The sequence below is a fragment of the Cricetulus griseus genome (genome assembly GCF_003668045.3).
Source record: "Cricetulus griseus strain 17A/GY chromosome 1 unlocalized genomic scaffold, alternate assembly CriGri-PICRH-1.0 chr1_0, whole genome shotgun sequence".
Lineage (NCBI taxonomy): Eukaryota > Metazoa > Chordata > Mammalia > Rodentia > Cricetidae > Cricetulus > Cricetulus griseus.
The window spans coordinates 149,483,342-149,499,584 of NW_023276806.1; the positions used below are offsets into that span (position 1 = coordinate 149,483,342).

General features: G+C 46.1%; 1 protein-coding gene across 4 annotated transcripts in view; it reads left to right on the top strand.

Moving 5' to 3' along the window:
• Syn3 (synapsin III) overlaps nucleotides 1-16,243 on the top strand; it is a 417,454-nt gene that overhangs the window by 335,138 nt on the left and 66,073 nt on the right. For all 4 annotated transcript variants that reach the window (XM_027392481.2, XM_035451115.1, XM_035451116.1 and 1 more), the window contains one exon: nucleotides 13,041-13,103. In XM_027392481.2, coding sequence (XP_027248282.1) covers nucleotides 13,041-13,103 — 63 coding nt within the window. The remainder of the gene's footprint in view (nucleotides 1-13,040; nucleotides 13,104-16,243) is intronic.

The window sequence follows — 16,243 nt, forward strand, 5'->3', positions numbered from 1 at the left end:
CTGGGTCAGACCTGTGCTAGCTCATTCACCTGGCAAAGACACTGGTGTTGAGGAAGCCTCTGCTTCCCTGTGCTCTTCTATTCATAAAGAGCCAGCTGCCATCAGGCTCAGATAAGGAGGGCCCACACCTGGTCTGACCAGTAAGTAATCCTTATGAACCTATAATCACAAGGCATTGCCCATTCTTTATTGTCCAGGCCTTGAATTTGTAATTGTCCTATCTCCATGGTAGCTGTGATGACAGGATTGCAGCCTCAAGTCCAGTTGGTCATTGCCTGTTCTAAAAATTATTTATACTAGTGACACGATGCTGCAAAGATCACTAGTGGCTTCGTGCCTCCTTCTTAACCTCAGCACAACCTGGAGACAATGTGAAGTAGAGGGGAAGCTGCCAATACTCCCAGTAGCCTACCGGCCTCAGGCTGGATCCTTTGTCTGTCCGCGTCCTTCCTTACCCCTACCCACTCCCACTACCTTCCTTCTAACCAAGTGTTCTGTACTGAATGAAAATTAAATAGTATCGGTCCTATCTTTAGTGCCTACCACCTGCAGAATGCAGTCTGAGCCACTGAGTCATTTTTTATGATTTGGCCTCAAGCTCTGTGGCCCCCCACTCTTTCCTCACTATTCTGTACATTCTGGGACTCTGCAGGTCCACACTGAGCGAGAGAGAAAGCCTCTGAAAGAAATGGTCTGTGGGTCTGGAGAGATAGTTCAGTTGGTTCAGTGCTTGTCACACATGAAAAATGACCTGATTCCAAGCACCAATGTAAAAAAGCCAAACATGATGGCACACACCATGCTTGAGCTGAAGGGGTGAAGACAGGAGGATCCCTAAAGCTCACTGGTGAGTTCCTGCCTCAAAAATAAAGGAACCCTGCCTCAAAAAATAAGGTAGAGAGAGATTAAGGAAGGCACCTTCCACGTACTCATATGTACACACACAAGCATGAACACAAACACACACACATAAATGGCTTGTGATGGAAATGATCAAACACACATAAACACATAGTAGCAGAGCAATATGCCTGTGCCCCTGATCAGCTTCAGTTCAGACCCTGTCTGTGACCACATTAGGCTCATTTCCACATCCAGACCACACGGGATTATTTTAAGAAAAATTCTAGATACTCTGCCCTTTTATCTAAAAACACTTCAGCATGCATTTCTGAAAAGAGAAGAGAAGACTTCATTTTTGGAAGCTCCAGGTTTGGGGAGGCAGAGAGGTGGGCAGCCAAAACAAAGTAACCAAAATTTTGGTTTGGTTCAAATGTGTACATTTTATAAACTGATACTTTTAGCATAAACCCCCTGAACATGCAGAGAGTGTAATAACCATGTCCCTCGCTTAGAGAGAGCAGTATCAAAGTGAGATCCTCTCTGAGGGTGGATACTGCCTAGCCTCTCTCTTATAGGATTTCCCTCCATCCCTGTGGTTGGCTGTGATGGTTCCCAATGGTCACATTTTTGTGTCCTTTGCTCGTGGATGCATCTGCCTGGAATGCCCCTTTTTTTATTTGGCAAACTGACTTTATCTGCAAAACCTAGTACAAATGTCACCTTGCTCATTGTCTATGGTACTTTCTCAACACCCCTTTCCTCTTAAGGCAGCTAGCCAGACTATATGGCTGAGTTGAAATCATTCTTGTATGGATCCACTGTCCTCTTTATCCTATGAGCCTCCGTGGGGTCTGGGTCATCCCTGTGACTGTAGGCCAGTGTGAGAGAAAGTATGGTCCTCAAGCATGGGTTTGGTCCAGATTTCCTCTAGGGTTGAGTCATACTCTATGGATACCCTTCTCTGTCACAAAGGGTCAGATACCACCTATACAATGGAATATTATGTGGCAATAAAAAGAACACATACAACAATGCAAATGAATCTTGTGCACATACACAAAGTAGGTGCCAGTCATGAAGGTCACCTCATGTGTGATTCTATGTGACATTAGATAGTGGTGGCAGTTGGACAGCTGTGTGCATACACAAGCAGCCTAGGGTCAAGCACTTGAAAGGGTGAATTTTGTCAAGTGTGAATCATATGCCCATAAAACTCTTACTGTTAGTAAAATATTGAAATAAAAGGTGTTGCCGGAGATTTACGGGAACATGGATGTGTGGTATTGCTGTCAGGTGAGCACCTCTATGCATAGCTGAAAGAATGCCTGAGTCATCCCACATACAAGAAAGATGGGTGATCCAGTTCTATCCATTTAATGGTGACTTTCAACTATTTTCTCTTCTTTTGGTTTTTCGAGACAGGGTTTCTCTGTGCAGCTTTGGGGACTGCCCTGGAACTAGCTCTTGTAGACCAGGCTAGTCTCGAACTCACAGTAATCAGTCTGCCTCTGCCTCCTGAGTGCTGAGATTAAAGGCATGACCTTCAACTATTTTCAAGGCAAGGCTTTTCCAAGAAGAGGAAGAGAATGAGTCCTAAAAAGAAAAAAAGGAAAGGGTGATAAATTTGGCTGAGATTGTGGCTCAGTGGTAGAGCCTTAAAATGCTTAAGGCTCCTGCTTTGATCCCCAATATTGAGAAAAGGGAGAGAAAGAAAGAAAGAAAGAAAGAAAGAAAGAAAGAAAGAAAGAAAGAAAGAAAGAGGAGGGAGGGTGGGAGGGAGGGAGGGAGGGAAGGAAGGAGGGAAGGAGGAAAGAGGGAGAGAAGGAGGGGAGGGAGGGAGGGAGGGAGGGAGGGAGAGAAAGAGACAAAATATAGAAATATAACAAGCATAAACTGGGACTAGGGCTGTAACTCAGTGGGCAGATTCCTGCCTAGCATAATGAAATTCCAGGGTTGAGCCTCAATATTGCCAAATATTGAGCCAGACAAGATGGTACATGACGGCTATCACATCACTGGGAAAGTGGAGGAAGGAAGTCATCCTTGGCTATGTGCCAAGTCCAAGGCCAACCTGGTTTCTGGGGAACCCAAGAGACCTTGACTAAAATAATAACTAAACCTTTAAAACAATGTCCATAGCTGTAATGGAGAGTAAGGTTGGGGTATTTGGATCTTCAAGGAATGCCATTTCTGTTGCCCACAGAGAACCATGTGGGATCCAGAGCTAGGGAGACTGCACTTCACAAGCAGACTCAGATCCCACAGCCATGGAGTGCTGGTGTGTACTTTGTTCCCTTTACAGAAAGCACCTAGGAAACGATGGGGTGACTTAGTTAGGGTTACTATTACTGTGATGCAACATCCATGACCATGGCAACCCTTATAAAAGAAAAAAATTAACTGGGGCTGGCTTACACTCAGAGGGTCAGTCCATTGTCATCATGGTGGGAAGAGGGGTAAGGGGAGAGGAAAGAACACTGGACAGCCCAGGGGGTCCCGAGGTGGCCTATCTTCAGGACCTGAAGGTAGGCTCCTGTACCTGGCCTTTCAGGATTATTTGGCCCCTCCCCCAGACCAGCTGTTCCCCCGAGGATGTTCCCCTGAGTAGCACCTAAAGAGTTCCTGAGGGGGCAGTGGTGAAGGCTGGCAGCCTGAACCTGCTATGAACCCTAAACTCACACAAGCAAGAACAAGGAGAGTTTGTCCATGGGCAGATGTTGCCAGCCTATGGGGTTATTTCTGACTGTTGCAGTTCTCAGAGAAACAGGAAATGTAAGAGAAAGGAATGCTTGCTTGCTGGTAGGCATGAGTTTAATTATTCCAAATTTACCACCAGTATTTTTCCAAGACACACTAAAAGCAGTGGGGGTCGGTTGGGGGAGGCAGAGTTATCAGGGCAGAGAGACCACGGGTTCTCAGTAAACATCTCCTAGGCCTTCCTGAGTGCCAGCCCTGGCCCTGGTTAGCGTAAGAATTAGGGAAGGCAGAGGAGGCACCATGTCTATCTTAGGAACCCAGGCACATTGCCGTTCAAGTGACTGAGGTGTTTGTGATTGGACGCCATCACACTGGCTGTAAGGTTGAGGTGATGGTGTCTGAAGGGCTTCTAGGGCCAGATCTGTATCTTAGGACTGTCCTCGGGTCTCAACCACAATCAGCAACAGACATAGCTCCATTGTTTCCCGGAGAGCTTGATGGACTAGGGCAGTTATAATCAGGCTAAGAGAGGAACTGAAAAGAAAGGTGACCAGGCACTGACCCAGGCAGGGAGGTAGGGCCCAGCTTCTTGGAGAAGTGATTTGAGATATACCATCTGAAGTAGGTATGAAGTGGCTTCCTTCCGGGAAGTATATGCAAAGGCCCTGTGGCTGGAAGGAACAGTGAGAGTAGTGTAGGAAAGAAGCAGTCTACCAGGGAACATGAGAGAGACAGGAAGTGAGATAGGGTCTGAGAAGGGAAGAATGCCAGACAGCAGAGAGCCCAGACAGTGCAGCCAGGAGTTTGTCTTGTGTTTCATTTGTAACATTCATCCCCTCTTAGTGATGCTATTTTATAAGCTTGTCATAATAGTAAAGATCAGAAAGACCTTCAGAGATTATCCTATGTGTTTCCCTCCCTGGTAACAGGAGTCTCTTCAGGTGCCTGTGAGAATTCCAAGACAAGTCTGTCACATGTGGCACACCAAGGCAAGGTTTACCCAGCAACTGTTGAAATGCTTCCCATCTCTCTTTCGAATGGCCATTCCAGAAGTGCATGTTCTGAAACCCACTTCTAGGCCTCCCTGTTTCTCTCAAGGCCTCCTGCCCCAGCTCACAGCCTGCTCCTCAGATTTCCTCTCCCTGCCTCTTCTTCCTCCATCCAAGACCCATGCCTGCCTGCTGATGAGCCTTAGATTCCACCCTGTCACCCTGAGAGCAGAGATGAAGGGAGATAGGGACAGATGCATCACTCCAGGACACCCTCACTAGCCATGACTGCTGAGTGAGCAGGCCATCTGTGTCCAACAGTTACTGTAACATCCATTGCTCCCATCAATCTGGTGGGATTTTGATGAGTTTCCTACTGGGGAGAGAGGAAACTGAGTCACAGATCTGGTTGTGACTAAGTCAACAACCCATAGTCCTAAGGGTAGGAACTGGACATCAACCTGGATCCTCCTGGCTCCAGAGTTGCTGTTTCTACCCACCTCAGGTTGTATGGCCACCAGCCTTACCCTCACAGGTCTACTGGCTTCCATCCACCCACTGCAGAAAGTGCTTGGTGACGACAACATGAGGATCCAGGGATGTCACTACCATGTGGTGGCAAGGGTCGGGGGCTCTGGTACATGCCAGCTGCTTCATTTTCTCCCTGGCTGATGTCTAGAAAAATCTTCCGTCCCTCTTTACCTAATTTCCTTGTATATGAAATGAGAACAAAAGGTAGAAGCTAGAGCTGGAGAAATGGCACTATGATCAAGAACACTTTCTGTTCTTCCAGACGACTGGAGTTCAGTTCCCAGCATCCATATCCAGTAGCTCATAACCATATGTAACTCTAGCTCCTGAGGGTCCTACACCCATGGGGAATAAAGAAAAATGCACCGACAAACACATTTGGGGAGAGGCTCTCATCATTTGCTTTTTGTTGTTGTGGTAACACCCTGACCAAAGCCAACTTGGGGAGGTAAGGGTTTATTTGACTTACCAGATACATTCTATCACTGAGGGAAGCCAAGACAGGAACCTGGAGGCAGGAACTGAAGCAGAGGCCATGGCAGAATGCTGCTCATTAGCTTGCTTTTTGTAGCTTGCTGGTTTTGCTTTCCTACACAACCCAAGTGCCCAGGAATGGCACTTGCCCAAAGAAGGCGTCCTTTAATCTGAGTACTTGGGAAGCAGAGGCAGGAAAATCTCTGAGTTAGAGATCAGTTTGACCTACATACTGAGTTCCCAGGACAGCCAAAGCAATGTAGAGAGATTCTGCATCCAAAGGGGAAAGGTAAAGGAAATGCCCTCCAAGAGATAGCGAAATGGTTCTGTGGTCAAGAGGACTCAGGTTCAATTTCCTAAGTCCTCAGGAAGTGCTCTTGACCACTGAGCCATCTCATGTCATGTAGATCACAACTGCCTGTAATTCCAGATCCAGAGGGTTGGACACCTCTGGCACCTGAACTCGTGTGCACATACGCACATGCAGACACATACACCTACATATAATTTAAAATAATAAAAATAAATTCTCTTTAAATGAAGAAAATATCTCCACAGGGAGACAATTCCTCAGTTATGGCTCCCTTTTCCCAGCTAAATCCAGTTTGTGTCAAACTGACAAAAAAAACTAACCAGAACAATGATGAGATGGGGAGCCGAAGCAGCAGGGAGGGCCCCTGGTTTGAGCTCTTTACCACCCCAGTCTTGCAGAGCTAGCCATGCCCCACAAAACTGGTTAGAACTCCCTTCAAAAACCTAAGCAGCCAGGCCCTATGTCTTAAAGGTCCTCTGCCTGAACACAAAGCTGGAGACCAGGCTTCCTCTGTAAACCCTTGGAGACGCATTAAAGCTATAGCAACAGCTCAGCAAGGTTCCAATTCTTCACATACTGAAGTTTCCATTACCCCAGAGTACAGAGGGAATGCCTTGGATGGGAAGCTGCATAGGACCATCCCCAAGTGCCCACTCTATAGTTTCAGTTCCAGCTTCAGCCTGAGGATGCAGTTGATAGAATGCTGGCCTTGGCTCAGCCTGTTGGACTCTGATCTTCCCAAGGGAACTCCCTGCAAGAACACAGGGCCACCCCACTTGCTTGAGCTTATTTGGGTAGTTTTGAATAAAGCCTTATCAGGGTGGAGAATCTCTTTTCAAAGATGGGTCTGTCCCTTTCTAACAGGATGTCAGGCCTCTTGCCATGGGGCAGTGTTGAACTCTGGAGTGTCTAGGGCCATGGGACCGGGAAAATGGTCTCTGAGAAGCCTTCCCTAAGGGAACTAAATAAAGCTATTGTTGAAAAGGGAAGAGAAAAAATAGCCTAGCCAGCAAGATGTTTTCTGTCCTCTGTGACCTGTCTGTGTTTGGGGAGGGGCTGTCATGTGGCAAAGGGATAGAAATAGGAATGGCCCTTAGGATCCACAGAAACAGTATGGAAGGGGAGGAACATGGCAGAAGAGATGGGCTATGCTGAGTGGCTTTGTTCCCCATCTATGATGCTGGGGAAGGAAAGAATGCTAAGGCACATTACACAAGAGATCCCTGGTCCCATTCCTGGCTGGAAAACCATCTGTCTTAGTCAGGGAGATGTTGTCATGGGTGGACTCTTCACAGGCAGATTCAGGACACCCATTTTCATTTCTGGAGATCAAAGGACTTACTTTAGAAACCTGTCATAATGTCTCCAAATTCTGCTTATCTCCCTTTGAAACGCTCCAAAGTCAGGCCCCTTGGAGATAAAATAGTAGTTCAAAGGACATGTGCACAGAAGTGCTTAGTGTAATTTTGTTTGCAGTAGCAGGGAAGGAGGGGGGAAAGGAGATGGAGACAGAGAACCACATACATACTTGTTCATTCACAAGAAAGCAGCTAAAGGTATTGCAGGATGGGTGTGCATGGACTATGGGCAAGCTATTCAATGACTAGGTCAGGACTGTGTCTGTCACATGGAAGGAGTGTGCATGATATAATATGTAGAATTAAGAATGGGCAGAGATGGAGCTAAGTGATAAAGCGGGCCCTGGGTTTCCATCTCCAGCATTACAAAAACAAGTGAAAAGAGCTATTTTTGAAAAAAATAAACATCAACATCAACTATCTAGGTGCAACAAGTGTGTAAGAAGACAGATGTAGTGAACAAGGTGCAAAAGCACACCAGGCATGTGAGATTGCTCACCAGGGCTACAGAAGGTATGAAGAGCTAAGCCAAGAGATGTCAGAAAAATGTATGACAACGCAGAAAGATGGACTGAGAAGATGAAGTGCTTGCTGCATAAGTGTGAGAAACTGAGTTCAGATCCCCAGCACCCTGAGAGTGGCAGCGCATGTCTGTAGCCCCAGCACTGGGGTTCACCGGTCAGCACTGAGCCAATCACTGAGCCCCAGATTCACTGAGAGAACCCTGTCTCAAAATGTAAGGTGGAAAGTGATAAGGGAAGACACTTGACATTCATCTCTGGCCTTCACAAGCACAAACATGGGTGCTCATATGTGTACACACCAATGCACCATCTATACATACATACACAAAGAAGAAGAAAACACCATAAATGCTAAGTGGAAAAGACAGGTATAAATTTCTCAGATATTATTATAGAACACCTGCATGATTTTATCAGACATGGAGATGAGGGTGATAATACACCACAAACACAGAGATGGTTAAATGATTCTCATCTTGATCTGAGATAGAGCTCAGTAGTAGAGCATTTGCATACCATGTGCAAGGTGGTGGGCTGTATCCCTAGTACCACAGTTGGGGTGGGGGACTCCTTGTCTTGAATATCTGTGATCATTTCAACACTGTTATCTTAATTTAAAAAGTGCCACTGAAAACAGAGACCACTCCTGAGAGTGTCATAACCCCTTCTAATCTATTAGCTTGGACATAACCAGTGACTCCAACTACTATGGTGTGACATGGGTGGGGAGCATTCCTAGAAATATACCCATTAAAATATACTCTGGCATAGGGGCTTACTCATCGATGGGTCTTTCAACACTATGACAAAATACTAAAATACATGACATAAACAACTTAAGGGAGGAGGACTTGCTTTGGCTCACAGTTGCAGAGATTTTTAGTCCACAGTTCTTGGTTCTGGGGATATGGTGAAGCAGAACAAAACGCAACAAAATATGTCTTCCAAAGACACACCCCCATGACCCACTTCCTCCCATGGGACCCCATCCATCTTCCATAATTGCCTTTAGATAACATGCTTAAAGTCTGAACCCATCAATAGATTAACCACTGCTTAGGCCATAGCCCTTATAATCTAACAGATTCCTTTGGTGTCTCTCAATCCATTCAAGTGCAGTATCAATGTTAATCATCACAGTCAAAGTTTTACTATTGAAGTTACCCAACTGGGAACACTCAGACTGTTCCTCCTGGTGTGGTCATGATTCTCCTGGTTTGTGATTTTAGCATCTTCCAGCCCATATCAGCAGGTGCTGTGGGACCAGAGCCTCCAGTCTTCTCCATCACCTGCTTTTCCTATACCTCTCCCTATTACCCCCCCCACCCCACCCCCGAGTTAGTGCCTCCTTCCCCTCTCCTCTACTTTATACTTCTGATTTTAGTACTTTTAGCTAAGTAGTTTCCATTCCTCATTTCTTCAACTTGCCATGCCCTTGAGGAACACCCTACAAGTTGAGTATTATCATCTCCTTTTACAGATTGGGAAACTAATATCTGGCCTAAAATTAAACAGAGAGTAAGTGACAGAACCAGTGGCATGCATTGCTCCCTCCAGGTCCCACCGGTGCTGTATGTGACCAGAGTGGACAGGACAGAGGGAAGGGAAGCTCAACTCTCCTCCCCTCCAGCTCCACCTTCAAATGAGATGGAAGCAAAGCCTCCAATCTTTCCATTGCTGAGTGTGTATGCCTACAGTCTGCAATGCTGGCTGGGTGTGATGACTACGCCAGGTAGCAAAAGATCCCTGATGGAGATGCACTCATTGTGTGCCTCACACTGGTCAGGTTGATAAAATGCAAGTCTCCCAAGGTTGGAGAAGGCCCTAGGGAAGAATCTGACACTGTTATTATTATTATTATTATTATTATTATTATTATTATTATTATTGGTTTTTTTGAGACAGGGTTTCTCTGTGTAGCTTTGGAGCCTATCCTGGCACTCGATCTGGAGACCAGGCTGGCCTCGAACTCACAGAGATCCGCCTGCCTCTGCCTCCCGAGTGCTGGGATTAAAGGCGTGTGCCACCAACGCCCGGCCTGACACAATTATTTTCTATATGAACATAGTGTCAAACTGCCTTCTGAATATTACGTTAAAACCCATAGGTCAGTGCTGCTCCCAGCCTTGGTGAGAGAAGCCTTTGTTTACAGTGGGTGACACTTAAAGCAGGGATGCACAACTAATCAAATGCTAAGAATAAGAGTGGAGTGCCCCGCCCTGAATGTGACATCTATGCCACTCTCTCTGGGGCTCGAGAAATATTGTGGATAGAATGTAAGAGCTTGAGGATGGGGAGAAGTGAAAAGCTGTTTGACTGTTGTGCCCCCCCCACCATGAACTCACAGAACTACACAAAGCTTGCACAAGACTGGACCCATCAGCCACCATCATAGACGGGGAGAGGCTCACGAGGCCCCAACCCTCCCTGAGGAGCTGTAGGGAGTTATAAGTTGGGGATGGGAGAGTCATATTCCTCAGTGGTGCAGCCACTGGTAAACCCTGTTCAAATAAATTGCTCCCCTGCCTGTGTTCTTGCAGGCAGTTCTAATTACATGCAGTGTGTCAGAAACAAATAAAAAGATGTGAAAGTGAGTGTGTGCATGTGTTCGTGTGTGTGTGTGTGTGTGTGTGTGTGTGTATGTGAGTGTGTGCTCGCGTGTGTGTGTGCGTGTGTGAGTGTGTGCATGTGTTGTTCGTGTGTGTGTGTGTGTGTGTGTGTGTGTGTGTGTGTGTGTTCATGTGTGTCTGTGTGTGTGTGTGTGTGTCTGTGTGTGTGTGTGTGAAATTGTGGAAGAAAATGTTTTTAAAGCATAGAAACTGAAGTCTCAAGATTACGATGTTTGTTTGGAATTATATGATATCAAGATTATGAATAAGTGCAAGGGAAGAGTAAACACAGACTCCATACACTGAATCCCTCTAGGGTGGGAGGGAGCAGGTTACACCAAGGAAAGAATTACATCATGGCTTTCAATTGCTTGGGTAGTGTTTTGTTTCATCAACATGATGTCCAACACTGCTCTTGAAGTCTCTTTCAGATGTGAAATAGTTTATAACTGTTAAACCAACAAACAATAACCACCAGAAACGCTCTCACCTCACTGCTTATTAGGTGCAAAGAGTGTGAAATAAAATTGGATATGCGCTATGATCTCAATTTCATAAAAACAGAACAAATGAAAAAACAACTAGAGGGCTTTCTTCTCAGACTAGCAGACAAGAAGTCTGGAACAGCTGTTATTGCCTTTTTTATACCTAACAATTTATTGCAGTTTCCAAACTTTTACACTGAGTGCATATTGCTTTTGGTATCAAAATCAAATATTACTTCTTTATTTAAAAAGACAAATCGGTTCACCTTGAGTACAGGAGTATGGTGATATTTAGCCTGAAGTAAGGGGGAAATTATTCAAACCAAGTGTGGGGATTACAGGATCCAATTTAAGTCCTCAGCTCTCAGCTGACAAAATTTTCTTATCTGTAAAATGCTTAAATAACAACAACAATGACGATAATGATGATGATGATGATGAAGAGTACCTTTCCAGATTATGTCAAGGAGCATTGTGGGAATATGATGAGATGATGTTCACCTTGCTTCTTGATGTTGTTCTTGTTGTTTCTCATTTTTGTGACAAAATACTTGACATAACCAGCAAAATGGAGGAAGGGTGTATTGTGGCTCACAGTTTCAAATGGGTCGGTCCATCATGGGGAGGGGACGCTGCAACCGTTCACATCACTGTGGAGAGGAAGTAGAATGGCACTCCAATAGTGAGGGGCCAGGGCAGGACATAGTTCTCAAGAACACTTCTTCCAACAACACCCACCTGTGATGTTTTATCACCTCCCAGCTCTGCCATCATGTGTAGAGACCACCAAGAGTATCTTTCCATTAGGTCAAAGTCTCGTGATCTAGTCAGCTCTGGAAAGACACTCACAAACACTCAGAAGTGTGCTTCATTAATCTCCTAGATATTTCTTAATACAATCAAGTTTGCAATTGAGTTCATTTGGTAGTTTTGTGATCCACAGTTGGCCATTGGGCAAGATTGTGTAGTAGAAACCCAGAGGGAAAAGCTGAGCTCCTCAGGACCCCTGATACATAAAAACAAGTACATTGTTGGGAACAACCCAGTACAGAGTGACAGACTATTTATGCAGCCTAGAGAAGGGGTGTGGTGACCCCTGTTGAGGGACAGACTGATCCAAATGGAAGAGACTGACATCATTACTATACAACAAGGAGAGATAAACTTTGACCCCAAGAAAACCAGAATAGACTCCTACAAACCAAGCAAACACCCTTCAGACAACATAGGAGTGACATGGAAGCTACAAATCGATCTCAGGTGTGAGCCCTAGTTTCCTCTCAGTCTTTCTTCCCAGCACTCTTATGTACCAAAGGGAGAGATTCACACACACCACACCTTGAGAAAATGCCACTGATGGAACAGATTGACGCACAGATTCTGTATCCAACCTTGTGTTGGAATTAGAAGTGTCTGAGAGACTGGCAGTGCAACAGCCTGGAAAACAGTGGGCTGCTCCAAAGAAACCACCACCATGAGTCTGTTTAACACAGTGTCTGTGGGGTGTAATGACAAATGCTAGTAGCGGAGTGGTCATGAACTCCTCCTATAGTGGCCTGAAGAAGGCTGCGTGGTGAGGAGACTCTGCAGGCACCTGAAGTATAATTGGAGGCAGAAGGGTGCCAGGAATAATGAAGCTGCTATTCTCTGTACTCACAGTTTTAGAATTCCTAACATGGGACTGAAGAGATGTCTCAGGGGTTAGGAGCACTGACTGCTCTTATAGTAGACCTGGATTCAATTCCCAGCATCCACATGGCAACCCAGAACCATCTGTAACTACAGTTCTATAGGATCCAATGTCCTATAGATCCATGGGCACCAGGCACACATGTCCGCAAAGCACCCACGAACATAAAATAGTAAAATATTTTTAAGGAAACAAAAAAAAAGAGAACTGCTGCCATTTCATTACCATCCCATTGTGTGAACACTGGTATTATCTTCCCCATTTTGCAGATGAGGAAACAGGCATGGATGCGTGTAATTCTTTGCCTGCATCTGCACTACGGTAAGGCCAGAATATTAATTCAGTTGTCTGGGCACCTCTATCTCTACAGACTGTTGGGTGCTCCCAGTGAGCTGGCTCTGAGAGCTCAGATGGGCACAGGTCCTATTGCAGCTATAGCACAGGGTGAGCTGACAGCATTCTATGAGTGACTCCCTGTGGCAATGCTCTGAGATTACTAATGAGTGATTTCCTCTTGTGTCTTTCAGCTCACAGCCCCGCAATTCCCCGTGGTGATCAAGCTGGGACATGCCCATGCTGGCATGGGAAAGGTATGAGAAGAGCTTGAACACACACAGTCAATATAACCACAGCAGCCCAGACTATCTGTTGCCCGCCCCCTACGGGTGCAGTCCTCCAGGACTCCCCCAGACCAGTCTCCAGAGGGAAGAGTGTTGGAAGGAATCAACAACTCACCTCCCTCAGCCCACAGCTCACTCCTCTAATCTTGCATTGCATGGACTATCTCTCTCACAGCCTGAGCTCTGAACATCACCTTAGATTGACAGCTTCTAGCTCTCCATGATTATAGTTTAAGAGACTTGAAGGAAAAACCTTTGTTGACAATGATTCCTTTGTACCAAGTGGCTATTATCTTCTCCTCCCTCGGTGCTGTAACCTCCTCTCTTATTTGTTCCTCCTTCACCTGCTGTGCTAGCACCACCAAAGTGCAAACAGCGCTGCACAGCAGGAGCCACTGGAGTCAGCAGGCTTCTGCCAAACTAAACAATGTATTTTACACAGTCGCAGATGACATCCAGGGCAGCTGTATTGGTCAGCCTCTCAGTTGCAAGTGTCAAAGCACCAATCTATTTGGACCTCCAACTAAGGTCTCTCCAGCATCACATCTCTCATGGGAGATTGCTTGGGTTCATGTACCTACCTCCAATGGGGGTAGTGAGGGATGGGTTGACCCCAATCAAGAGGAAAATCCAATCCTAGAGTTGTAGGCAGTGGGGAGCTACAGAAGTTACGTCTCGGGCCTCAGAAAAGGCTAAATGATAAATGATGGAGGTGGGGAGGACCTTGCCTTGACCAGCTTAGACAGCTGTACAATTCTGCACTTCATGCCTATATTCTTCTCCTCCCTTCCCACCTGTGCCCTTCCTTCCCACCTGTGCCCTCCCTTCCCACCTGTGCCCTCCCTTCCCACCTGTGTCCTTCCTTCCCACCTGTGCCCTTTCTTCCCACCTGTGCCTTTCCTTCCCACCTGTGTCCTTCTCACCTATGCCCTTCCTTCCCACCTGTGCCCTTTCTTCCCACCTGTGCCTTTCCTTCCCACCTGTGTCCTTCTCACCTATGCCCTTCCTTCCCACCTGTGTCCTTCCCACCTGTGCTCTTCCCATTCAGGTGGCATAAGGAGAGAGTCAAAGGTTCAGGGCTAGGCAGAGCAGGGTGGGGCAAGTTCTAAACCAGCCTCTTTTAGGCGTCTTCACCCATTAGATGGTGATTCTAATCACAGCCTCCAAAACGAGTCTTTCTGTGTGAATCAGCCTGTCTCTGTGAAAAATGTGTAAGAAAATCAGCTTCTAGGAAGTTTGCCTGTCTGTTTTTGCCCATTTCAGAATTTTTGATTCATGGTCACTTGGTCCTGTTTGGGGCCTATGCTGGCACAGTTCACCACAGCAGAGAGGGTGTGGTGAATCAAAACTGTTCATGTCACAGCAGCTAAAGGAATGAGAGAAAGGAGAGACTGATAGGGTGTGAAACAAAGCCACTCCCTTTTAAACTCATTAAGCTATGAATCCATTGACGAGATCTGAGCCCTCCTGATCCAGTCACCTCCCTACCCCCAGCCTCTGCTTATAAATTGCTGCAATGGGGAGGGCATTTAATATCCAAACCATAATACCTCTGTCCGGACTCCGTCGAATACCCACAGGACCCAGGGCAGAGCCTGGTGAACAGATGAGAGGATCTGCTCTAGAAGCCTATGCCTCCTTTGCCCCTCCCTCCTCCACTGATACACTCTGCTCTAGCCTCCTCCTCCTCTGGGCTGAAAGTGTCCTCCCTGTGGTTCCCAATGGCCTTCATGCCAATTCAGTCCTGATCTGATGTCTCTGCTTAAGCTTTTTGAGCATCCCTTCTTATCCTCAAACTTTTCCTCTAGTGGCCTCTGATTCAGGTTCTTCTCCTGGCTCTTTTCCTCAGTTTCACTGATTATACCTTCAGTCTCTTCCAAGGACAAATCCTCCTGTGCCACCCCTGACCATGGCCAAGCCATAAGCACACTGTTATCTCTCACTAGCTCCCTCAGATTCAGCTGTCATCCTCATGTCAATGGCCTCCTGAGTCATATTTCCTGTATCTCCAATTACCTCCTGTATTTTGTTACCTTGTTTCCATGGAAACACCCCAAACAATGTTCGTTATCTCCTGCCTCCTCTTCATCTTCTTCCTCTCCTATGTTTTCCATCTCTGCAACAGAAACCCGTCACTCATTATTTCAAAACCAAAATCAAAGGCGAGGGTAGCTCAGGGATGGAGATTTTAGCTAGCGCATCCCAGGCCCTAGGTTATCTTCCATCTCAGGCACAAACAACTCAGAGATGTATGAGTCATCGCTGCCTCCTCCATGAAATGGTCACCAAGTTCTTGTCACTTGACCCTTGTTTTTCTAGATGCCCCTTCCCATCTGTCTACTGTCACCATCTTGGACATCTCTGGTAAAGTTAAGAGCTCCCAAGGACTTAATTATATCACTAAAGCTTAAAATAATCACCAAGAGGAAATAAGGCAGTATCCTCAGAGATGAATGCAATGCATAGGCAAGAGGGATGTCCCAAAGGTGAAGAAGTCAATCCCCAAAGCAATCACAGTGGAAAGAGACTGTGCCCCTTAGATTTGAAGTGAGAAAATTGCAAGGAACACTCTGGGAAAGCTGACCCAGCAGATGATGTCATGTTCATGCTGAGAGGGTAAAGAACACAGCATGTGCCTCCTAGAGTCCTTGTACCTTCTCCTAAGACAGGAGACAGGAAAGCATGCCCTGAAGATACCTGGTAAGGAGGTATCAATGACCTTGGTGTTTTTGCAAAGCCCACTCAGGACCCAGTGGGTGCAGTCATTAACGCACCCTCAAGCTCATGTACTCCTGTGGTACATCCACAGACCTGTATTTATTCTACACTGGGAGTCAGATGACTAATAGGCCCAGTCCCTGCCCTCAAAGAATTGTGGAGACCCATCTCATATGTAAGTAAAGATAAAGCCAGGTGTGATAACACCTGTGATCCCAGTACTCAGTAGGCTAAGATAGTAGGGTCACAAGTTCAAGGCTAGCCTGAGATGCCCAATGAGAGCTATCTCAAAAGTAAATAGATATACAATATTTATATGTGGGGCATGATGGAAGACTATGAAAAGAATGTGGCACTTAAAGGAAAGAACTCAATCCACCTAGGACATGGAC